Source organism: Lissotriton vulgaris, chromosome 11, assembly GCF_964263255.1.
Source record: "Lissotriton vulgaris chromosome 11, aLisVul1.2, whole genome shotgun sequence".
NCBI lineage: Eukaryota > Metazoa > Chordata > Amphibia > Caudata > Salamandridae > Lissotriton > Lissotriton vulgaris.
In genome coordinates this window covers 399,039,180-399,065,086 of record NC_141699.1, presented here as the reverse complement: position 1 = coordinate 399,065,086, position 25,907 = coordinate 399,039,180, and the positions used below count along the sequence as shown (strand labels likewise).

The 25,907-nt window shown below is 46.3% G+C and overlaps 1 protein-coding gene across 4 annotated transcripts in view; it reads left to right on the top strand.

Annotated features, from left to right (window-relative positions):
- Nucleotides 1–25,907, top strand: part of OGDH (oxoglutarate dehydrogenase) — a 514,759-nt gene that overhangs the window by 189,998 nt on the left and 298,854 nt on the right. For all 4 annotated transcript variants that reach the window (XM_086943425.1, XM_086943426.1, XM_086943424.1 and 1 more), the window contains one exon: nt 2,258–2,404. In XM_086943425.1, the coding sequence (XP_086799551.1) occupies nt 2,258–2,404 (147 nt within the window). The remainder of the gene's footprint in view (nt 1–2,257; nt 2,405–25,907) is intronic.

Genomic DNA, 25,907 nt, shown 5'->3' with positions numbered 1-25,907 from the left:
TCCTTGGGGTGGGTACTCCGTTCTTCTTTTTTTTTCCTTTCTCAAGTAAAATCACATTGGACCCCCAACCTGACCTGAACATTTTAATTTGTTGCATTTCCCGAAAAGCTTTAGATTAAACATAAACAAGTATCCTCTCTTTGATGCCAGAACAATGTAACAGTATTCGACTTGCAAAAAAGCAGCCATTCTTTTTTTTGAATCTTTTTACTTTAACATTTAATATATATTTTTTTGTAATCAATGCCAAAGGCTAGTGGAGTTTAGTTATTACTTACCACTGAACACCATATGAATATATTAGTCACACAAAAAAAAACTTACACAAGCGGGCATCAATTAATTTAATGAGAGATATCTCAGTAAATAAGTGGTGTAATGTCATTGCATGGCTGGCATTCATTTCCAACATTCACAACTCAATACCTGTTTGACCATTTTTGGCTGGGTGTGACAAACTATTTTACTAAACATATTTAGAAAGGGTATGTACTATTTGTGTGAAATTGGAGTGTGTTTTCTATAGCAAACTGCACTTTATTCTTGCAGACCCTCTTATTGCGAGGTCTAGTTCAGAAAGTGTTTTGCATGTTAATATTGTGGACTTTCCTCTACTTTTGACGATACTTTTAATGCTTGCAACTGTCCGTCCAGTTTAAGTTAGAAGGGAAGCGGTTTTAAGGTTAATTTATAAGAAAACTCCACATCATTTTCAGCTTCAGTTAGCACGCCTAAGGAAATATTGTTCCTTTGCAGTGACATTCTGCTGGTTTGCAGTTAGCCATGGGTAGGCCTATATTTAGGATCAGTAGGGAGCTTTACTTGCATAATGAACTTTGCACATACCATTGTATATCTTTCTCTACAAGAGCATACTTCTTGCTGCATTGAATACCTAGTTCTCTAATGTATTACTTCTGCAACATAAGATGGCTTTTCAATACTTGTTCAGATTTGGTCTTAGTCGCATGCATCCTGTGAAATATCTGACAGGCTGTAGAAGAGAGCATTCATAGATATGATGCGTGTTTTGACTGGACCTCCACATGTATAACAGAGCACCCTTGAAAGGTAGATTTCAAAGAGTGTAACCGAGGCTTAGCTTGAGTAGCTTGACTTAACTACAATGCAAACCTCAGAGAAATTCTGCTAGGTACTATCTTTAACAACAAACCAACCAAACTGCAAATGCTGTCAAAAGATCCACAACGAGTTGTGCTAAAAAGTGTTGATGCGAATTAAACAAAGTTATAGGAAGTGGTTCAGGGGATCAACGTTATAATGGAGAGCAACTTTTCATCTAGATAGAAAATAAATGTGGCATAGTTTTGTTTAATCATTCTAGAAACATCCCAAAAGAGTCAAATATCAAGTGTCCATTAGAAGCCTACAGTGCCCCAATAATAATAATAAAATAGATAACATAGCACCATAGTGTTCTGAGGTCTTTTTCGTTGTGATGTACAGCAATTTACCGCCCATGTAGGGGGGGGTGGTGTCCATGCATTTAATTATTGGTATCTCCTGGACTGATCTCAATAACTTTAGTCGTCTTGTACAGAGTTGTAGGGGTAATCAAACCTCAGCAGGAATCGATACATCAGCGGTCCACATTGGTATAAAGAAGAAACAATGAGTAAGATTCCTACAGACTCCTCCAACTTCCTCATGGCATGCAATAGTACAACTATTGGCTTGATCTCAAGTTAAGGTGCAACAAGTCACAGGAAGGTAGAGAATTAAGGAGCATTGTTCATGTTTTTATCTGATATGGGGCTGTTAACGGAAATTCAGTAAATTTGGTTTTGATATTACAAGGGAATTGTCAGGACTGACAAGTGAGGAGAATCTGGAACTTTATGTAACTCAGGACCAGATACAGTTGAGCAAAAACCAGCTGTGGGAGCTTTTGATCTATGTGAGACCATGATTTTGTGTGTTCCCTTAATTATGTGCTAGTGTGAGTTTTAGCTAGAAAAATCTCTGCCATGTTAGCACATGTAAAGATCTTCATAATATTAAAATGAACTGCAGTAGGTTATTGTTTCGGCTTTTATACCTGGGGAAGCTGAAGTCTGTGTTTTGGAATTTTATAAATTTGCTCATATCCTTAAGTTTGCAAATTAAACAACATTTTGTCCCTCACAAATCACTTCAACTATTGAGCTTTTAGTGGCAACTGTTACTTTCTGCTGCATAGCAGTAATATAGGACTATGAGTTTTTCTAATAGGTGTAACATTTATTCCGTTTTGCAGATTTGAAGAGTACCTGCACAGAAAGTGGTCTTCTGAGAAACGATTCGGACTTGAGGGCTGTGAAGTCCTGATCCCAGCACTGAAAACAATCATTGATAAATCGAGTGAAAGCGGGGTGGATAATGTCATTATGGGCATGCCACACAGGTGAGTCTCCTGCTGTTGTGTTTCGATTTAGATGCCTGCACTTAGGTTTTCCTGAATCATGTTCTTATATAGGCACAACTCACATTGCTCCTATTTAGGCATAGAATCCCAGTCCTTATTTAGGCATTAGCCATGCTATCCAAATACAGGCATGGTCACCTACATCCGTCCATCCCACGTCACAATGAGTTTTTAGAAACCAGATCCGTAAGCCATTGGGACTTTCCCTGCTTGGATTATTGATTTCTCCAAGAACTCCTCTATTATTCATGAACTACTATTCCTTAGGGGTTCATTCATGACGTCTTCCTCAGCCCGACTTTTCGTCAATGCTAACATTCCTAGCCACCTACCGGGTATAAATATGCCTTCCCTTGCCACGGCAACGCTCAGCAAGGCTTGGCTGCAAGACACGGCTCGCCACAGCAAGTTCGGAAGAATTCGAGTCCCCGCCTGACTCACTGACCAGACGCTGCCATACCTGCTCGCAGAGAATCGAGCTTCCAGTGTTTTGACTCCCTTTGCGGGGTGTTAGAGTTTGAGATCCGGAACGAGATTCCCCCCTCTCTCATTCTAAAGGTATGGAGCTGATAAGAACCTAGAGGGACTCTTGGCATACATACTTAGTCTATACTATAGAAAACAGCACCTACTTCTTAACTAGTACCACACTTGGGTTAGGTACATTGGGGTAGAACTATTTAGAAGCATCAGACAAGTATCCACTTTTTAGCCTGTTATTTATGTATCTGTATATGAATATGTCCTAGCTAAAAGACAATGCTATTGCAGTACCATTTCTTCTTACTGCTTACGCTGTATGTATTATATTTCGCATACTGTCTTGCGATTGTGACAGCTCATATCTCTTAAACGAGAAACAAGACTGTTCAATAAATCCTTTAATGAAACGCCTGTCTATTTCTATGTAACTCTGAAGGAACTAAGCATGCACGATTGACTGAGTGAAACTGTTATCTATTGTTTCCACGATTCTGAGACTGTTCCGATTCTAAGGGAAACAAAGTTGTCATGTTTATGCGGTTGTCCGAAACTACTCCCTTGTTTATTCGAGTTAGCTGGCACACAAAGTAATTAAGTTTAATGTACTCGATAGAGGCATACTGACCTCAGACTTTTGCCAAAACTATAGTGTATACTATTCCAATGCGCAGAGCCTATAAGGGAAATAGGAACTACACTACACTGCTTCCATTCAAAGTGGCATTTACCTCTGTATTGCTTTCTGTGAAGCATTTTGTCTGTGTTCCTAGAGCAGAAATGGTTGCTGGATGGTGTTCTGTGTGTGTGCGGTTGTTACCACAGGTTTCTCAGGCCCACAATACTGTTTACCTCCAATTGATTAAACAGACTGTGGCTGGTGTAAAATCCTCTCTCTGGATAGCCAAGATTAGCAGCACATGCATTTTATCTCAGCTGGTGGAGTCTAGAAACTAAGATACATTATGACACAGTAATGAACAATCAGTAAATGCAATGCCATGAAATTGAAAGGAGAATAGGACTTTTATGTACTGGTATTGTATTGTATTTGCATTTTTGCTGCGTGAATCTTTCTGGTATCACTATGCTGTGCATATTCCGCAATCTGGTGGTTGGGTCTGGAATCGTAGTCTTTTTTTTTTTTTCGTAGCCCAGTTGGGGGTCGACGTCCCACCATTTGGTGTACCTTCGGTGACGTCGGCATGCTTCCGGCGGAAGCTCCCACCCTTGGGCCCCATCTTCAGATTCTTTTTTCTGCCATTGGGTCTGAATCGTCGCTTGAAGCTCCAGAAGTTTTGGAGGAGAAAAGGAGAAAATACAGCAACTTTTCGACAGAAAAGGCCTGAGAAGATTGGGAGAAGAAGACCATCGGAGAGGAGACGACAAAGAAGGGGAAGAACCTCGATATCTTCGACGTCCTTCGGAGAATGCGCACACAGGGGGCCCCCTGAGCGCAGGGATGTACAAGACACCCTTTAAATTCTGCAGAAACTGCCACCACAAGTTCGCGAGAGCAAAGACTGCAACGTCTGCTCCGTCTTCAAGCCGAAGACACTCCGGGTTCGAGAGAAGCAGAGGATAGCTCACTACACGATGCAGGGCAAAAGCCAGGCCACGGTTCTTTACGAACTGGGCCTCTCCACCGACGACAACATCGCCGAGGGTCCAGATGACTTCACGGTTGCAGAGACCGATAAGAAAACGTCTGACAAGGTAGGAGAGTCTACGACCCCGAAAACCTCAACAGGGCCTCGAAAGCCTGAGGCAGACTCTTGAAAATCAAAGTCCAGAGCCTCGAAGGGAGCACCGGTGCCGAAAACTTCGACGACCGAAGCTGCATCCTCCGAAAAAGAGCACAGCGGATCCTTCTCGAAGGACTCCCGGGCGCCGAAGACCGGCAAAAAGCCAAGGTCGTCGAAGCAAGCCCCCAAAAAAGGGACTTCGACTTCGAAGGAAAAGGAGCCGAAAAAAGCTTCGACGCCGATGACGCCGTCGAAGAGCAGCCGAAACGCTCGACAACTAGCAGGCCGCACAGTTGGTGAGCAAGAAAAGAAGGCTCGAGGCAGAGATGGAGAACATCCTTCAGAGGAAGAAGGACTTCGAGGAAAAGATGAAAAGTTACAGGATCCCCTCGAAGCCAGCGACGGCCGTCGCTGAGGTGCAGGAGCACGAGGAGTTAGACGTCGAAGAGCCGCCGAAAACTCTATTACACAGAGGGTGAATATGGGGAGCAACAGTCAAGCTATGGCTCAGGATCCTCGATGGCCCAAGACCAGGAATGGCAGGACATCGAGGCCGAAAACCCGGAGGCGGCTGTGGAGACCTACCCCTCGAGGCTTTCGCCGCCGGATGACATTGGGGCATACAATGAGGTCGTCAGGAAGGCAGCAGCAGCTTATGGGGTTAAGCTGGAAGAGAAGCCTAAAGCAGACTTCCTGCTGGAAACATTGCTCCCCACGCAGACATAAGCCAGCTCTTGCCTATGCTGAAAAGTATCACGGACCAGGGGAAGGAAGCGTTCAAAGACCCGGCTACATGCAGATCAGTCACGCCGAGGACAGAGAAGAAATACAAATTCTCCTCCCAGGACCCTGCTTACATCAAGGGGTCCGTCACAGCAGATTCAATAATCGCTGCAACGGCCAGAAGAGCCAACGTCCCAACATCTGGGCCACCACCTGACAAGGAAAGCAGGAGGATGGACCTGACGGGCGGAAAAATTGAGCGGAACGCCGCAATGCACTGGCGGATGGCTAACTCCAACGCCCTCCTGAACAGGCATCAATACCAGCATTGGGATGAGATCGGCCAATTGCTCAAGCACCTGCCGGAGCAATACCGTGAGAGGGCTTCACACCTTGTGGAAGAGGGGAAAAGCATTGCCAACTCGTGCCTGAAGACAGGCTTAGATTGGGCTGAAACATCCAGCAGACTGATGGCTATAGGCATCACAGAGAGAAGGCAAGCCTGGCTCAGGATCTCAGGCTTCAAAACTGAGGTTCAGAACAACATCATGAACACACCTTTCAATAGAGAAACACTGTTCGGAGCCCCAGTTGATGAGAAACTCACCCAACTAAAGAAAGACAACGAGACGGCAAGGTCCATGGGGGCCCTACAATTCAGGGGGATGAGAAGAGGCACCCCTACACGGAGGCCGAACGGAAGGGGTGGAAACCAGCAAGGACAATCACACCAGGCGTTCCACCAGGGTCAACAGAGTGACAACCAAGGTCACCAGGGCCAGCAGAAGCAAAACTGGAACTATCAGAACAAGGGCCAGTCCTTTCGAGGGAGAGGAAACGGACGGGGCCAGAGAAGGAGAGGCGGTGAACAACCCCCCTCTAAGTGACTTCACATGGAAAAAGGTGCTCACCCACTCAAACCCTCCGGAGGAGGAGCACGGGTAGGGCACGGGAAAACAAAGCGGAGAGGGCTATACGGACTGGACACAAAACATGTAACACCAGTAGGAGGCAGGCTGAGATTTTTCTCCTGGAGTGGAGAAAATTAACCACAGACAAGTGGATACTCAACATCATACAGTTCGGATACTGCATAGAGTTGGAAAAGAGACCACCAAACAGAAAGCCAAAGAAAAGGGAGCACTCAGGAAGAGAGCTGCTATTGCTCCAAGAGGAAGCTCAAGAACTCCTCCTCAAAGAGGCCATGGAACCGGTCCCTTTCAAAGAACGGAACAGGGGAGAGACTCAAACTACTTCCTGTTGCCAAAATTGGACGAAAGCCTAAGACCCATCCTGGATCTACGGTTCCTAAACAAATATGTAAAGACTCAAAAATTCAAGATGACTTCCCTACAAGAGGTCATCCCACAGATAAAGGTCGGGGACTTCTTGTCCACAGTAGACCCCAAAGATGCGTACCTGCACATCCCCATGAACAGGCAGCACAAGCACATGCTAAGATTCACAGTAAACAAGGATCACTACCAATTCACAACCCTGGCATTGGGTCTAAAGTCCGCACCAAGGGTATTCACCAAATGCCTCGCAGCAGTGGCAGCACATCTGCGAAGAGAGGGGATACACGTGTACCCCTACCTCGACGACTGGCTCATAAAGGCAAGTTCTTACAGGACATGCAAGGATCATGCAGAGCACGTCACAAGAACGCTAACAACCCTGGGATTCTCCATACACTGGGGAAAATGCTCGATGGAACCGGAGCAAGTAAAGATCTTCCTGGGAGCTCAAATCAACACCGTCCAATGCAGGGTGTTACCCAGCGAAAAGAAGACACTCAGCCTACTGAGGGAGAAACGTCACTACCAGAAGGGGTGAGCTCTGACAGTGAGGACAGTGAGCAAGATCTTGGGAATGATGGCGTCCTGCATACACCTGGTCCCCAATGTACGCCTACAGATGAGACTACTCCAAGAGTGGCTGCAACAGCAATAGTCATTAGCTACAGGAAGTTTGGAGGATCTAGTGGTTGTAACGCACAAGGTGCAGGCAGAAATGAAGTGGTGGACCAAAGAGAGGATAACAATGGGGAAGCCTCTAACGCCACAGGACCATCACCACAGACGCATCCCGGAAGGGATGGGGCGCACACATGAACAGGCTCAGAGTGAGGGGTCTGTGGAGCCCAGCGGATGCGTTCAGACACATCAATTACCTGGAGCTGAAAACAGTGGTTCGAGGCATGTGGGCTGCTGAATTCATATCTTGTGCATAGATAGCCGCCTAGTGTTGGGTCCGGATGATTGCACTTGTTGTTCTGGGAGAGTCTTTGAAGTATCACGAGATAGGTGACTCCTCCCCTGGACTACAGTGTGCATGGGCATCCTCTCCATCCTCAGATTGTTTTTTTCCGCCATTGGGTTCGGATGCAAACTCCTATACTCCAATTTTGGAAATCAAAAACAAACTTTTCTAAAGGCCAAAAGGCCTTCGATTCGATGATATTGTTCTCGTTCGGTACCTCTCTACTCGATCCAGTCTTCCATTTCCAAGCGGTCGTCGACGCGGGCCGTTGGGCCTTTTCGACGCCACGTGAGCCGACCGTCGATGGAAAGAAGCCCGTTTAAAAGGTGCCCGCAATGCCACTCCAAGTTCTCTCATACTGATAAGCACTCAGTACGCAACAAGTGCCTTTCCCCAGACCATAAAGAGGAAAGCTGTCCGGCCTGTGCACAGTTTCGATCCAAGAAAACTATTCGAAACCGACGTGCCTCCAGGCAAGAAATGCAGCGACAGGCACCAGACCCTGACAACATCTTCGATGATGACCAGGAGCTACAAGAAGCACCAGACTCTGACCTAGAGATCGTCAAGGTTTTGCCCTTTGGGGTTACCACAGCTCCAAGAGTGTTTACAAAATGCTTAGCGACAGTGACAGCACATCTAAGGAGGCAGCACGTCCATGTGTACCCTTACCTGGACGATTGGCTAATACAAGCAAAATCTTACCAACAATGTGCAGCACACACGTCTCAGACAATCCAGCTGCTACACAGCTTAGGATTCTCAATCAACTACACAAAATCACATCTGCAACCGTCCCACATACAGCAGTATCTGGGAGCCACCATAAACACCTCAGTGGCAAAATGATATCCAAACTCAGTCAGGATAGCCAGTATGCAGACACTCATTCGCAAATTCCTGCCAGAACACTCTGTGCCAGCTCAAGTCTTCATGCAACTCATAGGCATGATGGCCTCCTGCATATTCATTGTCCCCCATGCCAGGCTTCAGATGTGTCCATTGCAGGAATGCCTAGCACGGCAATGGAACCAGGCTCAAGGACAACTAAAAGACCTAGTGTTGGTAGACAGTCGCACTCACAACTCTCTGCAGTGGTGGAACCCACAAAACCTTTCCAAGGGGCGACTGTTCCAAGAGCCGGTTCCACAACTAGTACTAACAGCGGACGCATCACTGACGGGCTGGGGAGCCCATCTACTTCAATACACAGTACAGGGACTCTGGACAAACAAACAGAAAAGGCTGCATATCAACCAACTAGAGCTGCTTGCAATATTCCTAGCCCTAAAAGCATTTCAGAAATCCTTGTACAGCAAGACGGTGTTGATCCGGACGGACAACATGACCGCGATGTACTACATTCAGAAACCGGGAGGAACGCACTCTCCCATCTGGCACAAAGCATCTGGAAGTGGGCGATACCAAAAAACATTATTCTCCTAGCAGAACACCTTCCAGGGAAGGACAATCAAGTTGCCGACCTGCTTAGCAGGCACAGCCAGCAATTACACGAATGATAGATTCACCCCCAGGTCCTTCAGCCATTCTTCGAGGTGTGGGGTCACCCAGAAATAGACCTGTTCGCCACAAAAGAATGCGATATGGATGAACTGGTCAGGCAGATTTGCGTACTCTTTTCCCCCAGCACCACTGATCCCGCTGGTGACACGCAAACTGCGGCAACACTCCCTCACTCTAATCCTAGTTGCTCCCACATGGGCGAGACAACCATGGTACACGACGGTCCTGGAACTCTCAGTAGTCCCCCATCAAAGACTGCACCTTGCACCTCATCTTCTAACTCAGAACCATGGAGAAATCAGACACCCAGATCCCAATCAAATGAACCTAGCGATCTGGCTCCTGAGGTCTTAAGAGTTTAGATACCTTAACTTGAACCCAGATTGTATGAATATCATTAGGGAGGCAAGAAGACCAACCACTCTTCAATACGGCTACACCTCGCTGCCATACCAGCATACCTTCAAAACAGGCAACAACTATCACTGTTTAGAATACCAGCAATCAAAGCCTTCATGGAGGGCTTAAAAAGGGTAATTCCTCCTAGGCACCCCACTTCCCCATTCTGGAATCTCAATATAGTGCTTACCAGACTCAAGGGCCCTCCTTTCGAACCTTTACATTCATGCGAACTATAATTCCTAACATGGAAAGTTGCATTCTTGGTAGCCATCACCTTACTCAGAAGAGTGAGTGAGTTACAAGCGCTCACAATTCAAGAACCTTTCATGCAGGTACATGCCAACAGGATGGTTCTTAGAACAAACCCTAAATTCATGCCTAAGGTTGTATCTAATTTCCATATCAACCAATCTATAGAACTGCCAGTGTTCTTTCAAAATCCACAGTCAGTAACTGAGAGAGCCCTGCACACACTAGACGTAAAGAGAGCTCTACTTTACTATGTGGACAGAACTAAATCCTTTAGGAAAACAAAGCAACTGTTTGTTGCCTTTGCACCACAACACAAAGGGAATCTAATTTCGAAATCAGGAATAGCCAGATGGATAGTTAAATGCATTCAGATATGCTATCAAAAAGCTAAGCGCACTTTAACTGTCCCCCCAAGAGCACACTCCACTAGGAAAATGGGGGCATCCATGGCTTTCCTAGGAAATATTCCTCTTGAAGATATCTGTAAGGCAGCCACATGGACCACCATACACACTTTCACAAAACACTACTGTGTAGATGTGCAAACAGAACAGCAAGCTGCTGTAGGCCAGGCTGTCCTCAAAACTCTTTTTCAAACTGCTGCAGCTGTCACAGGTAGCCACCGCTAGAGGAGATACTGCTATACAATCTATGCACAAGATATGATTTCAGCAGCCCACATGCCTCGAACGGAATATGCTACTTACCAGTGTGCATCTGTTCTTGGCATGTAGGGCTGCTGACATTCATATCGCCCGCCGTCCTCACTGGTGCCTGTAGCAGCTGCAGCATTCTCGCTGAGGATGGAGAGGATGCCCATGCGCACTGTAGTCCAGGGGAGGATTCACCTATCTCGTGAAACTTCGAAGACTCTTCCAGAACAACAAGTGCAATCATCTGGACCCAACACTAGGCGGCGATCTATGCACAAGATATGAATGTCAGCAGCCCTACATGCCAAGAACAGATGCATACTGGTAAGTAGCATATTCCTTGCTTGCCCTCAAGGCCTTTCAGAAGCAACTGTACAACCAGAAGGTGCTGATACAAACAGACAACACCACAACAATGTTTTACATCAACAAGCAGGGGGAACTCGATCATTCCCTCTGTCAAGCTTGGCACAGGAAATCTGGAGATGGGCAATACCATTCAAAATAGACCTGCTAGCCATGCACCTGCCAGGGAAGGACAATGTAGAAGCGGATTGGCTCAGCAGGCAGACTTCAGCATCCCACGAGTGGGAACTCAACATACAGGAAACAGAGAGACTATTCAGGAGATGGGGCACTCCGACAATAGACCTGTTTGCAACACGCCAGAATTCAAAATGCCAGTACTTTGCATCCAGACAACCAAAGGCACTATCCCAGGGGAATGCCCTATGGATAAGCTGGTCAAAAACATTTGCCTACGCTTTTCCCCCGATACCACAGATCCCCAGGGTTCTCAACAAATGCATGACGAACAACATGACGCTCATCCTGGTGGCACCACAATGAGCCAGGCAGACCTGGTACTCGCAGATAATGGAGATGGCGCAGGCTCCCCCCACAAGTTCTTAAAAAGAAGAGACCTACTCTCCATGTAAAACTGAAGTTCTACACCGAGAACCGGAGAGCTTCATCCTCTCAACTTGGCTCCTGAGGACTTAGAGTTTGCACATCTAAAACTACCAGAGAGCACCCTGCGGGTGCTGCGAGAGGCAAGGAGGCCCAGCACATGCAAGTGCTATGGGAAAAAATGGAAAAGATTCCCTCAATGGTGCTGCAAGAAAAAATTCCATAGAAAGCTGACCAGGGAATCAACGGTGCTAAGATACCTCACACACCTAATCTAAGCTAAGCTCATCCTCGCTGAGGGTACACCTGGCAGCGATTGTGGCATACACAAAAGGGGAAACAGGGAGAAGCTTCTTTACATCTCAAGTAGTAAAAAGATTCTTGGAAGGAGCAAAAAGAATAGCGCCGCCAAAGAGATGCCGCCGCCGGCATGGAACCTCAATGTGGTACTGACAGAGCTCATGAAAGCACCTTTCGAACCCATCCACAAGGCAACACTACAAATGCTGACAATGAAAGCAGCCTTTCTGGTAGCAATCACCTCGCTACGCAGGGTGAGCGAGCTCCAAGCACTAACCTTGCAAGAACCCTACATCCAGATACATAGTGACAGGGTCGTGATGAGAACGGACCCACACTTCATGCCAAAGGTGGTGTCACGTTTCCATGTGAATCAGAGAATTCAAATTCCTAGCTTCTTCCAGAACCCCACGACACGAGAGGGCGCTCCACACTCTAGACGCAAGAAGGGCAGTGATGCACTACATTGAAAGGACGAAGGAACACAGGAAGACAAAACAGTTCTTCGTATCCTTCGCAAACAGTCACCTGGGTAGACCAGTGACTAAGAACACCATAGCTCGATGGATCGCACAACCGATACAATTCTGCCACAAGCAAGCGGGGCAGGAACTAACAGGAGGGACACAGGCCCACTTAACCAAGAAGAAAAGAGCAACAATTGCCTTTCTGGCCAACACACCAATTCAGGACATATGCCTGGCGGCAACATGGGCTTCAGTTCACACGTTCACTAAGCACTATTGCGTGGATGTACAGATGAACAAGGAAGCACAAGTAGGACAAAGAGTGCTTCAACATATATTCAACAACCAACGCTCATCTTCCACGCAGCCGCCACAAAAGTAACAAAACCGCTACAAAATCTATGCACAGCATAGTGAATCCAGAAAGATTCACGCTGCAAAACGAATAGTTTCTTACCTGTCGATGTAGTTTTGCAGCTTGAAGATCTTTCTGGATTCACTAGCGAACCCACCCGCCTCCGCCAGAAAGATGAGGCTGGAGAAGGAGGTGAAAACACATGGAATAGAATGCAAGTTGAAGCTTACAAGATACGTGAAAAGAAATACATTGAAAAAGGATTACCAAACATAGCCATGGATTCACTACAAGGACAAAAAAAAAAGAATCCGAAGATGGCGCCCAAGGGTGGGAGCTTCCGCCGGAAGCATGCCGACGTCACCGAAGGTACACCAAATGGTGGGACGTGGACGCCCACCTGGGCTACGGAAAAGAAAAAAAAAGAGAAAAAAAAGACTATGATTCCAGACCCAACTACCAGATTGCGGAATATGCACAGCATAGTGAATCAAGAAAGATCTTCAAGCTGCAAAACTACAGCGACAGGTAAGAAACTATTCGTTATATAGCACTTACTACCCTTGATGTGGCGTCAAAGCTCTTTTTCTGCAAGTAGCCCGCCGCTCTGGAACCCATAAAGGATTAGTGGTAAATAGTATAGTGAAAAATGAAAGTAATTCGGGTGGTGAATGTTAGTCTGCTATTTGGATTTAGAACGATAGTGGAGGGATAGAAGAGGGAAAAATGTTGGCATTTTAGTTCAAATTGGAACCTAGAAAGACATTCAGATGTTGCTGGTGTCCTCTAGAGCTGAGCTACAGCTTTTATGCAGATATGTCTACTGGGTGTTAAAATTCGGTATCATTGGCCATATTGAACATATGGCGCTCAGTTTAACAAGGAAATGGTAGGACTTTTCAACTCCAGGGATTCCCTGTTTTGCTAGAAACATAGATGCATTACTTCTGGACCAAGTCCATGTTATGATTCAGACTGGATAACTTTGTGAAGCTTCAGCAGCTGAGGTTTGAGCACCAGTAGCAAATGTGCAGAATCTCTTTGCTCCTTGCTCCACCCCAACTCCAGCAAAAGTACAAGGTTCGCTTTCCAATCAAGTCACTGGTGTAGGCCTGACATCCAGTATTTAAATTATAAATTGAGCCAGCAAGGGATTTTATTTGTAGTGTGAAAAATCAACTAATGTAAGATTTAACTTAATTATGAGCTGAATAGATAATGTTACCACACTAACATTATAGTATTAAGTTATTATATGTAATGATACAACAACCAGGTCTAAGCTGATGATAATAAATATCAACAATGTTAATATTTATTAGCAGCTTAGACCTTGTTTGATATACTAGTGGAACATGTAATATTCTCCCAGTATATCTCTGTTTGCAATCCTAGTACCCTATTTTTAATTAATGATCAATTCTTTGTTTCTAATAAAATAACAAACTTTTTTTGACATCAATATACCTGGTTGTTGTATCATTACATATAATAACTTAATACTATAATGTTAGTGTGGTAACATTATCTATTCAGAACAATTATCCATTATTTGTTCATTTTTCGCTCATAAATAATGCAAGCTCATAATTAAGTTAAATCTTACATTAGTTGATTTTTCACTCTACAAATAAAATCCCTTGCTGGTTCAATTTATAATTTATTCCTCTGCCCAAGCCCGCGAGGGTCTATTGGGTTGCTCACCTTTCTACATCCAGTATTTAAGTCAATAATGACAGGGAATATTATTGAGTGATTAAGTAAAATAGGACACGTGGCTCCCCACAGTCAGGAGATCACCACCAAGCATCATGGCACATTTTACATCACTAGTGCAAAGTCCAATCAATAAAAGGAGAAAAGACAAAAAGACCCCCCCCCCCCCCTCCTCCACCACCCGCCAATCCCCACCAACCAACTACCCTGCTACCCACCCCTTATCCCTCCCTAACCCCATGCACGTGAGAATAGAAAACATTCAGCACTTGGTCGTAGTGTGCTAGGCATGACACAGTTCTCAGGCCTGTACAGCATCCTCCACCTATATTTCTTCTTCTTGTTTCACCGGGGGATCCAGTGTCAACCCCCTATAGTCCGCCCACCGCTTCCAGATCTTAAAATGCTTACGGGGGCATCCTCTCGCTTCAAACACCGGGCGTTCTAGCCCCATAAAGTAGTCTAGTCCAGCCTTCCATGCACACAGGGGGGGTCTCGTTCTCCCTTCCATGCTCGGGCCAGGTCTCTTTTGGCAACAACAAGTCCCAGCAACAGTAGATGGCGTTTATATATATTCCCACCGACACCCTCCAATACATGGAGCAACCCTAATCGATGGGTGCGGGGAAGATCCCATCCGAATACCTCTGACAGGCAACTCCATACACCCCTCCAGAAACCAATCAGCCTAGTACACGACCACACAGTATGCAGCAGCGTACCCGTTGCAGCCCCACAGCGCAGACACTCCGGAGACCCAATCAGTCCCGCCTTCCATAGCCGCTTGGTTGTACATATTTTACTGTCCGTTTTGTGTACATCTATATTTTCTGATCCTTTAAAGAAAAGAAAAAAAAAAAAAAAATATATATATATATATATATATATATATATATATATATTACCTACTGGCGATAGCCAGTAGGTATATATAGTTAGGACGGTTTCCCATAGGAAATCCCCAACATTCTATTGGGAATAACTTTGGCCCTGGTTGATGAATCTTCGCAAATTTCTCAAAGAAGATGGCTCGCTCCGCTCCGCTCCTTCCCTGAAAGTTTGGGGGGATTTGTCAAGTGGGGGCTGAGAAAAAAGGGGGGTCCCAAAACGTGTTTTCCCCATGTTAATTTCCATAGGACCTTTAGACTCAGCTACACCTTGAACCGCTGAAGGGAATTACACCAAACTTGTCAAAATGGTAGTGTCTGGTATGCAGATCACGCTTTTGGTAAAATTGTGTAAATCCCTCCAGTGGTTCCTGAGAAAATTAGAAGAGAAATCAATTATATATCTATAAGCGCGAACGCGTGCGCGCACCCCGCGATTTTTCGCGATTTTTTTTGGGGGGGGGGCTTAGGGGGGGCTTGGGGGGTTTCTCTCTTTCATTTTAATGTTTTAATTTTAATTTCGAGGGTGCCCACCCCTCGTTTTGGCCCCCGAGATCACCGCCGCCGCCCGAGCTGCCTTAAGATGGCCGCCGCCTGGTTGTGGGCGGGGCCGGCGAAGGAGCCGCGCTCCGATTGGTCAAGGAGCTCTGACGTCATCAGGGGGCTCGCCTCAGGGCCGCGGTGGGATTGGCCCATCGTTCGGAGGTTAACTCCTTTGTAAACGATCTGTGCACGCCGGGGCAGCCCGTCTGCTGGCCGGCACCCAAGCGCATGCCCTGCACGCACATAAACAAACCCAGAACGCGCCCAAATGTATTTGGGCGGGCTGAGGTTCTGATGGGGGTAGGGCCGGTAGGCAGGGGCTGTGCACGCGGTAGCGCGCAGATCTTTTTCCACTTGGCAGGCTGCCACCAGTTGTCCAGCATAAACTGTGCAGTTTAGTTAACTGCAGTGCATTCGGCAAATCGGGCGGCAGCTCCCCACGCCACGGTCAGACGGCCCACGGCACCACGAGTCACTGCAGTCAGTGCACATTAAGTTAGCCAGGTCCCCGGTGTGGCCCCGGCCCGACGCAACCACCAACAACGACCTCTGGTCAGGAGAGTCAGGACGGTCTGGCAGCACTGCAGACTGCGGCCTGGTAGCAAGCAGGAAGCACGACACGCAGAAGTACCACGGAGCGTGAGCAGGCCAGTGAGACAGTGCACTAGCAGCCAGGAGCAGTGCTAGCTAAGCGCCTAGCAGCAGTGTGTCCTGCCGACTAACCCACCACGAATAACGGCAAGACCGAAGTGAAGATAGAAGTTGAGCAAAGCACGGTGAGCCCCTAAAGTTTAGTTAAGCTCTGCAGCAGTAATTGAAATAATTGTAATTTGCATGTAAACTAACTAACTGGGTAAGCGAAGCCAGGCCAGCTTGGCACCTTACTAGGGATTCCGCAGCCAATTTATGCCGTATGCATCACCACCAGACACCGAACAGAGAGCATACGTCTCTTCTTTGTAACAAGTACCCTACTGACAGAACAACACTTAAGACTTATTCCATTTACACAATGACCTGTCACACTGACTTATTTCCTATGTTGTGGGTTGGCATATCCAGTCATTCTCCGTCTGGCTGACATATAGTCCTGAATTTTCCAAACTTTCACGCACGCAATGCACAGTACGTTATGGTTACATTTGGGCAAAACAATATTCAATAAGCTGTTGTCTTATGTCCACTTATGGTTGAAAACTTCACTTCTGAGCAAGCCTTCTATCTAGCCCTCATGCAGAGTAATACTGTCGGGCCCATGGGGAAATCTGGCAGTGCCAGAAGGGCTAGCCTGACATGATAGCAAGGGAACAGTTTTTTTGTCTGTGGGTCTGTTTTATACTTTGGTGGGCTGTTTTTTATTGGTGATTTCCCCCTTATTGTCATAAAAGTTACCTGCAGCAAGTACACCTTCATGCAATCTCACATACCTTTCAAAACACTTCTAAATTGTGTCTTTACAGTTTAAAAAATGCCCCGATTTGCAAATGAGCCACTTTTTTTGTTAGCTATCTGATGATTCGCTACTGGGGGCTACTTTTACGTTGGTGCCCAGTCGCTCTTTCTAGCCCAGGTTGGCCCTGCAGTTCTTTCTGTGTTGCTGGCAGAAGACATGCAGTTCACTGCTCAGTGCTCACCCTTCTGCTTGGGCGGCGCCCTCGCACGCGCCTCTCTTTGCTTTGCTGCTGTGTAATTTCGAGCGCATTCCCACAGTTTTACAGTATTATTGAACGAATGAAATAATTGGGGATAAAAACTAGGGGCTTCATGGCTGCAGTGGGAGTTTGCAATATTGTACACAGCAGCGACTCAGCTCCATACTGTGAGCCTGATGAGATGTTGAGTTTGAAAGCACTGTAAATGGACTCTGTTTTTTGTCTAACTACCCAGTAACGTAAAGGCAGATGGACTTTCGACTAAGAGGCTTCCAAATGATAATTTCTCCCCATTCAAATGCATCCGAATAAATGGATGCAAACGTCGGGACGCGAAGATGCGCTCAATGCTAATGAGCAGCCACGCAATGGGAAAATCAGACAGCAACGCCCGTATTTTAAGGTTAACCAGAAAAATAACGTCTACAAAGTCATTAACATTTTTCAGTTAATTTCACTGCTGTACCTGTCATTTCTGTAAAGGTCACGGTGCGGCCGGGGAGAGTCAAGAGTGATTTTCCTAATGAGGAAGAAATAATACACACAAACGTGGCGTTTATGGATCAATACAATACACTATCAAAAAATACCCGGGCCAGCAGTAGCACACACCGTGGCAGTGGCACTGAGGTGCCTGCGCCGCCCACACCGGGGAAGGGCGCTGTGTGTGTCATGTGTGATATCAGAGTCAGATATGAAACTTTCGGCAGGGAGGGCACCGCACTGGCGGATGACACTTAGAGGTTTAGCTCAGGCCCATTGGGCCTAATTAATCCCACAATAGTGGCTCGGGCTCGTTTCAGTTTCATGTCTGGGCTCTCTGTGTAATTCTAGGGCTTCGTGTCTGCTTCACACAGGCTTAGTGGCACCCTAGTTTCTCATTTAACAGCCATATGGATTTATCAAAGCGCACCAGTCTGGCGCAGCAGCCTGTCCTTCTTTGGCAAATCATGGCGTCTGACAAATCTCGCCACGTACCTCCTGTGTTTTAGGGACTACAACAATGAATATGTCAGCAATGTGCCTCTCACAAACCACCATCACCACAAGCACCATGGCACCGTTTCTGCCCTTACATATCTATATATTAGCATTTAAAAAACCAATGAAATTCACTGAAAAAACCATAGGTTATACACTATATATAGTTAGGAATTAGCCTTTAAAAAACCAATGAAATTCACAAAAAAAACCATAGGTTTTAGGCCTTATATAGTTAGGAATTAACATATAAAAAACCATTGAAATTCCTCCTATATAGCTAGCTGGACATTTTATTGACATAAAACCCAATGAAATTCCATATATAGTTAGTTGCAATAACTATATATCGCACACCCGCAATCCACCACTTATGATGTCACATATTACATCATTCATGACATGGTCAGTGACATCACTGATGACATCTCAAATGACATCACTGATGACATAACTGATGACATCTCAAATGACATCACTGATGACATCATGACACACCAATACCAGTTACTACATACGCACTCACTGATTCCTACGTCTACGCACACATTCACTCATTCACCCATACAATCACTCGTACAGAAAGTCACTCTTATTACAACACTGTCATATGCACTCATACACCTATGCAGACACTCACACACTGCCACTCATCCATGGACTTACTCACACACCTAGTCAGTCCTGTAAAGAATCAATCACACTTCGATTTCCTCATCTATACAGTTAAACACATAACACCTTACTTTTTCAAACATATACTAACACATACTTACTCTCTTATACAATTACTGATACAAGTACACATTGATCTGCACAGAGTCACTCGCCTCCCAGCCAGTTACACACACACTCAGTCTTCCATACAAATACTTGGGCAACCAATCAATAAGCTATATAGCCACTCATATAGCTATTGATCAACACATGCAGCAGCTTGCACAACAACAGACATATTGATGCACACTTTCAGACAGTTTAGTTATTAACCCATGCATTCAGTAAGACACATTCATTCACTCGCTCAGTCAGTCACGCACCTACTAAATCCTTCATCCAGACACTTATACATCCACTCATTCTTCAATATGTAAAACATATTTAAACTTTACAGAAACACAGTCACTGGATGATGTCATCAGTGATGTCATCAGTGATGTCACTGACCATGTCATGAATGATGTAATATGTGACATCATCAGCAGTGGATTGCGGGTGCGCGATATATAGTTATTGCAACTAACTATATATGGAATTTCATTGGGTTTTATGCCAATAAAATGTCCAGCTAGCTATATAGGAGGAATTTCAATGGTTTTTTATATGTTAATTCCTAACTATATAAGGCCTAAAACCTATGTTTTTTTTGGTGAATTTCATTGGTTTTTTAAAGGCTAATTCCTAACTATATATAGTGTATAACCTATGGTTTTTTCAGTGAATATATATATATATATATATATATATATATATATATATATATATATATATATATATATATATATATATATATATATATATATATATATATATATATATATATATATATATATATATATGCCCAACATTTCGAATTTAAGGTGACAGTAAGTTTTGAGATATATTCATAATTCGTTTTTCATTGCATAGTGTCGGTAAGTACTCAGCAGTTACCTCAGGACAGTTCCATGAAAATAAAGTATTTCCGTAATACCCGTGTCCCAACACTATGCTATTTGAAAAGAAATAATTAGGAACTAATATTTAGACAAAGGACATAAACGGACTAGTGACAGCACAAACTGTGATCATACAAAATGCATGGTACAAAATTATTTTATTAAATATTCATTATGGTAAAAAAACATTGTTGTTTAAGTATACATGATTATTGTGTGCATGCCTCCATTATATATGTGACTTTATCTACATATACAGACATATATTGTTAAATCTTATACATATTTCATGATTGACAAAACGGAGGTTTGTTTTGGCACATATATACATTAAAACATGGCTAAGTATGTCTTCTACGCGCGTTTCGGCTGAGGGCCTTCGTCAGGGAGCCATGTAGGTATCCGAGTGAACCTGAGCGTGTGATAAGTGTTGGTTCTCACACGGTTGTGATCAGAAATGGATAGTCTGTCTTGAAGACTTGAGCGCTTTAATGTGTTTTATCTATCTGTTTCCGGTTTTCTATTTTCACATATCTTGCTATTTAAGAGTGAGCTTCCAGTATTAAGCTGTGGTGGAACCTCCTATTTGATGTGAGGCTACGTGCTGCTGATGCCCAGTAGGTGATGTGTTGATAACCTGTATATTGGGATTAGTGGTTCTCAAGATGGGGGTCTGTTGATGGTTCTGGTCGCATTGGCAGTCTTAGCTTCACGTCAATTGCATTTACATTGGGGATCTGTAGGCTTCTAGGCGTTAACACGCAGGTGCCCTCATGTTGATGGCAGTGCGGAGGCGCTTGGAGTCACTGATGTTTTTCTTGTGCTCGCCTTCCGATTCCGGATAGCGCCAGGGCTGCCAACCCTGGCGCTATCCGTATAGACGCCGACAGGACCCCCCAATCGGAAGGCGAGCACATCCCTGTGTGTCATGCCCATAGACACTGCATGTGATATAGGTAAGGCACCTCTCTAGAAGGCCTTAGCTCTTAAGGCAGGATGCACTACATCTCCTGTGAGGGCATATCTGCAGTATCCTGGTCGATTCCTGGATATAGTTGGTGACCAGGAAAGCCATAGTAGGTACATGGACTGGACACTCGTCATCAAGAGTTCCCCAGCTCCATGGTGGTTTCACTGAAATATGGGATGTTTGGTATCCAACATCTCAGCATAATAAACCTGCACTGGTACCAGTGTCCGATTTATTAAAAAGGGTACCCATAGAGAAACCTTCCAATCCTAAGTGTGGCCACTGACTGGCCTGAGCCTGCCTGCTACCACCAGACAGTGTTCTGACCTCCTGGAAAGAGTGCCTGCGCGCTCTAAGGTAAAGTTCAATGTTTTTCATGGGTGGAGGTGTTCATACCCCTCCCCCCCTCCCCTCGGTCAGGAGGAGCCACCCTTAGCGCTCAGCTTCAAAGGCCTTGCTGCCTTTGTAATGCAACCCCAGCCTCTCCTGTTGGAGGGAGCAGGCCCCCTTCCTCTCCTCACCCCCTTTTTGACAGGAGAACAGGTGGAAACACATAGAAAGAATAGAAGGTGTGCCTCCCTCTGCCAACTCCACCCCTCAGTTGCTGGACTTTTCAGTGTCCACCGTCTTGGAGATTGTGGGACATATCCAATCAGGGCTGGGTCCACGTCCCCCTCCCACAGGAGGTGGGCCTGATAGAGGGTGTAGACACCCCATGTAAGGGGCCCATTGGCCACTACCTGTCACTTCCTTGTAACGTCTCTAATTCTAGTATTTAGGGGGCATCCCCATACCCTGACCTGCAGTTCCTGATGACCTAAGAAGAGCCGGACACTACAGAGTCGCACCAGCAGAGAAGACTGCGGAAATCAACTGACTTGACCCTTGCCCTACTGGCCTGTCTGCAGCCCTCGATGTTCCTGTGCCAAAAGACGACCAGTCCTACAGTCTGTGACCTCCAAAGTTTTGAGAGTACTGCCTGCATTTGACAAAGATCAAAACTCCGGAGAGCAGTGGAACTGTTCACCAAGTAACAATCTTCAAAGTAAAGACTCTGTGACGTGAAGAACTGCAAAGCCTGCCCCCGGTTCCACCTCTGCACCCGACACCTCCAGTCCGAGTCCGAGTGGCCAATTGGTTCTAGCAAGGTTCTCCAGAAACAGTCCACTGTGAGCTGACCTCTCATAGACTCCTCAACATTTGCTGCAGAACCCCCACCCTCCACCGAGCGCTGCTCCGGTACGCCGTTTCCAGCACCAAAAGACACCCCTGCCTTGGGCCTTGAGAAGGTGTCTCTACATCCCAGAGCATCACAACTTACCTCTGCAGCTATTGGTTTCCTAATACCGGCCTCCTGGCCTAAACCTGCAGCCTGTTTCTGACTTTGGCAGTCTTCATTACTTTGGGCCCGACCCTCTGTTGGTGGTGGTGGTGGTGGTGTAGTGTTGTGCTGCGTTGGGCCCAGTTCATTGCTTGCTTCGACCCCTGGAGACTGCCCATCCAAGCCGTTGCTACTTACCTGTAAGCATCCTCTGTCCGATTGAACCAATCCCTATCAATTTGTATTGGGTGCCGGTAGGAAAGTAGCTCTATATATACTGGACCAAAGTAAGGTACAGCGGGTATGGAGTCCCCAGACCCCAGAGGTTTGGCAGAGGCTAAAGTTAGACGTAACCTTACTCCTCTCTAAAGTGGTAGCTTGGTCGAGCAGTAAGGCAGTATCAGAGGACAGTGTAAAGCATTTGTTGTACACACTCAATAAGCAAATGGTCTCACACACTCAAGAACTGAACTCCAAACCAATTGTTTTGTATCAAAAGATATAGTTGTTTTATTTTAGAACTAACAAGGGATCAAACTATACTTTCTCAGTATGAGTTACTTTTGTTAAATACTCTTCAAATAGGCAATAGACTTTTTCAATGCGATAGTTAGTTTGCTGCAATAGGCAACACAATTTCAAACACAATGCAACATTGAGCACAATGGGAATTTTCAGTTAAATGCAATTATTTACTTTGTAGATTACTTTTCTAACCACAGGACTGGATTCTAGATTCAGTCCCGGGACATGAGCTGTAAACAGTTAAGTACAAGCGTTTTGGTTACAGTAATGATTTTTAAGGAATAATATTGTATTTTAAAAGTTGACACTTGGAAACTTTTTCAGTTGAAATTACCAATGTTATCCTATGGAAGGAAATTCCCTTTGCCGGTAAAGTTCACGTTACGTTTGTAATCTAGTACTGGACTCCTAGGTTCAGCACTGAGACCTCTATCTAAAATAGTTAAGTAATTACGTTTTGATAGTTGGTACGATTTTTAAAGAATATTTGTAGTTTGCAAAAATCGACACTTAGAAGAAATTTCACAGAAAAATGGTTTCCTATGGAAGAAAATTCAGGTTACTGGTAAGTACGGTTAAAAATACTTTTCAGGGTTGGTGCTGGGCTACAAGGTGCAGCACTGAGGTCTCTCCTGATAACAGGTGAGTAAATCGGAATTCGTTGTTTGGCTGATTTTAGGTGAATATTTTAAAGTTCCAAAACTCCACACTTAGAAGAATTTCAAAGTGAAACCAGTCAATGGTAGCATATGGAAGAAAAGTGAGTTATCAGCTTTTAGGTAAGTACTCAACTGGCAGAGTTAATGATCTGGGCATAGACTCGGGGGGTCTCCCAGGGTCAGGTGGGTTCAGTTGGTACACCCTCAGCGGCACAGGGGCAGCCGGGTGCAGAGGTAGTTAGGCCCAATGTTATCCAGTGAGAGGCAGGGGGCCTTCGGTTGGTTGCTGCTGGCTAGCAGGCCACGCTGCTGTGGAAACTGGGCTCCTGGTCACTTGCTCAGGGCAAATGGGGAAGTAGGATAGGACAAAGGTTGCACTGCCAGGGGCACTCAGGTGACTGGGTGCAGGGTGCTTTTGAGCTGTCTGGCGCTCAATGTTATTCAATAGAGATCTTGAAAAGGGACCAAAGACTGCAGGCTCGGGACGGAGGTCCTTCTGGAGCGACCAACACTTCGAGGGGTACGTTGGGATCTTGGAGGGTAGGCAGGCACCCCGGAGTTGGGCACCGGAGGCCGGGGGTGCCGGGTGCAGGGGTGTCTTTGGACGTCGGGAAATCTTACCCTCTGCTGGTCGCGGTTGGAGGGGTCCCTGGTTCTGAGTCTGCAGGCGTCGTCCGGGTAGTCGAGGAGGATCTTTGGGCACTAGATTCCGGGTCAGAACCGCCCGGGGGGACGTCCTCAGTGTCTTTGTCCACTCGGGCACAGGCCGGGCACGACGGGTGCAGAGTGGGCTTGATTTACGGTTCCTGGCTGGCACCAGGGGTATTGCTGTTTGAGCAGAGCCAATGCTCCTGGGAGTCCTAGTCTCTAAGAGGGTCAAGGCAGACAGGTCCTCGGGGGTTCTTGAGGTTGCTGTCCGCAGGAGACGCCGGGATTTAGCAGGAGCAGGTTCAAGGATCAACAGGCTGGTAGGGCTGGGGCCAAGTCAGTTGGTGTTGTCCTCGTTAGCAGCTGCACAGCAGGTCTTCTTCTTCTGGGTCTTCTTCCTTGTTTCGAAATCGGGATCTGAGGAAGGAAGGTTCTGGCAGGGTGCCCCTCAATACTACATTTAGGGGCGTAACCGGTAGGGCAAGGGCAGGGACCAATAAATCCCTGTCCTGGGGCGAGTACACCCCCTATCCTGCTCCTCTCCTGGGAGAGGGGGGCAGGAGCCTATCTCTAATTGGGCAGGACTCCCCTTCCTCAAGATGGCCGGAGCCCGGAGTTGTGCTTCACCTCGCCTCTCCCAACTGAGGGGTGGAGTTGGCACAGGCTGGCACCCCCCCTTTCCTCACGTAGATTTTCCCGCCAGTCTTTCCACCAGAGTGGGGGTCAGAACCGGTGGGGGCCAGTTGCTGAGTACAGCTGGAGAAGCTCACAGAGGCGGTATGCCTTTGAAGCTTCCCCCTTCCCCTCCTGGGGGAGGAGGCCTAGCACCTCGCCCAGCATGTGCATTGTTGCAGGCCCAGGAGAGCGGGGCTCTCCACACAGGGGTCCAGCAACATGTCTGCGGTGGGGCAGCCTAGGCAGCCTCTCAGCCAGACGTGGATTGTAGGTTAGGTTTCCAGGGGCATCTCTAAGATGCCCTCTGTAGTGCATCAGTGTGGGTTTAATGTGCTGAGAAGTGTGTTACCAAACTTGTCAGTCTACAGTGTAGCCATTATGGTGCTGTGGAGTTCGTAATGACAACCTCCCAGCACCATATACTCTTAATGGCATCACTGCACTTACAGTGCCCAGGAATGGCCCTGGGTACTGTAAGGGCACAGGGCTCATGAACCTGTGCCCACACCACTGGCATAGGGCACCCAGCTAGAGGGGTGACTGATGTATGCCAGGGCAGTGGGTGTGTGGGCATGGCACACAGGGATGGGTGCCATGTCGACTCTTTGTTTGGTTCTGCACCAGGACACCCAGCCTGCAAAGGCAGTGTGGGTGTCATGGTGCAGGGCCCCTAAGGGTGGAACAATAAGTGATGCAGCCCTTAGGGACCGTCTCTGGTCACAATGCCCTGGGTACCATTTACCAGGGGCTGGCATGTGGCCAGAGATGCCAATTGGGTTTCAGCTTCAATAGTTTTAGGGAAGGAACACAGGCCCTGGGCACCTGATTGGCAGGACACTCAGTCAAAGCACATCAGCAAAAAGTAGGGGCATACCAATGCAAGAAAGATGGCACTTTCTACCAGCGCCCCACCTTGAACTTGAACCCGGCACCCAGTTGCCACTATGCCCCTGTTGGTGCTGAACTGAACCTTGCCCAATACCGACCTTCAGCAATGTTTAAGGACCACAAGAATCATCTACCCAAAGATTAGATGGCCAGGCTATGATTTTCACTAATATGCATTCCCTCCCATTCGAACCATCTTCAAAGTATAGGATGGCAGCAGTGCTTTTGGGATGACGTCTTGGAATGGAAATAAAGATGGTGTACTTTTGGATTCATGCACATGGTCT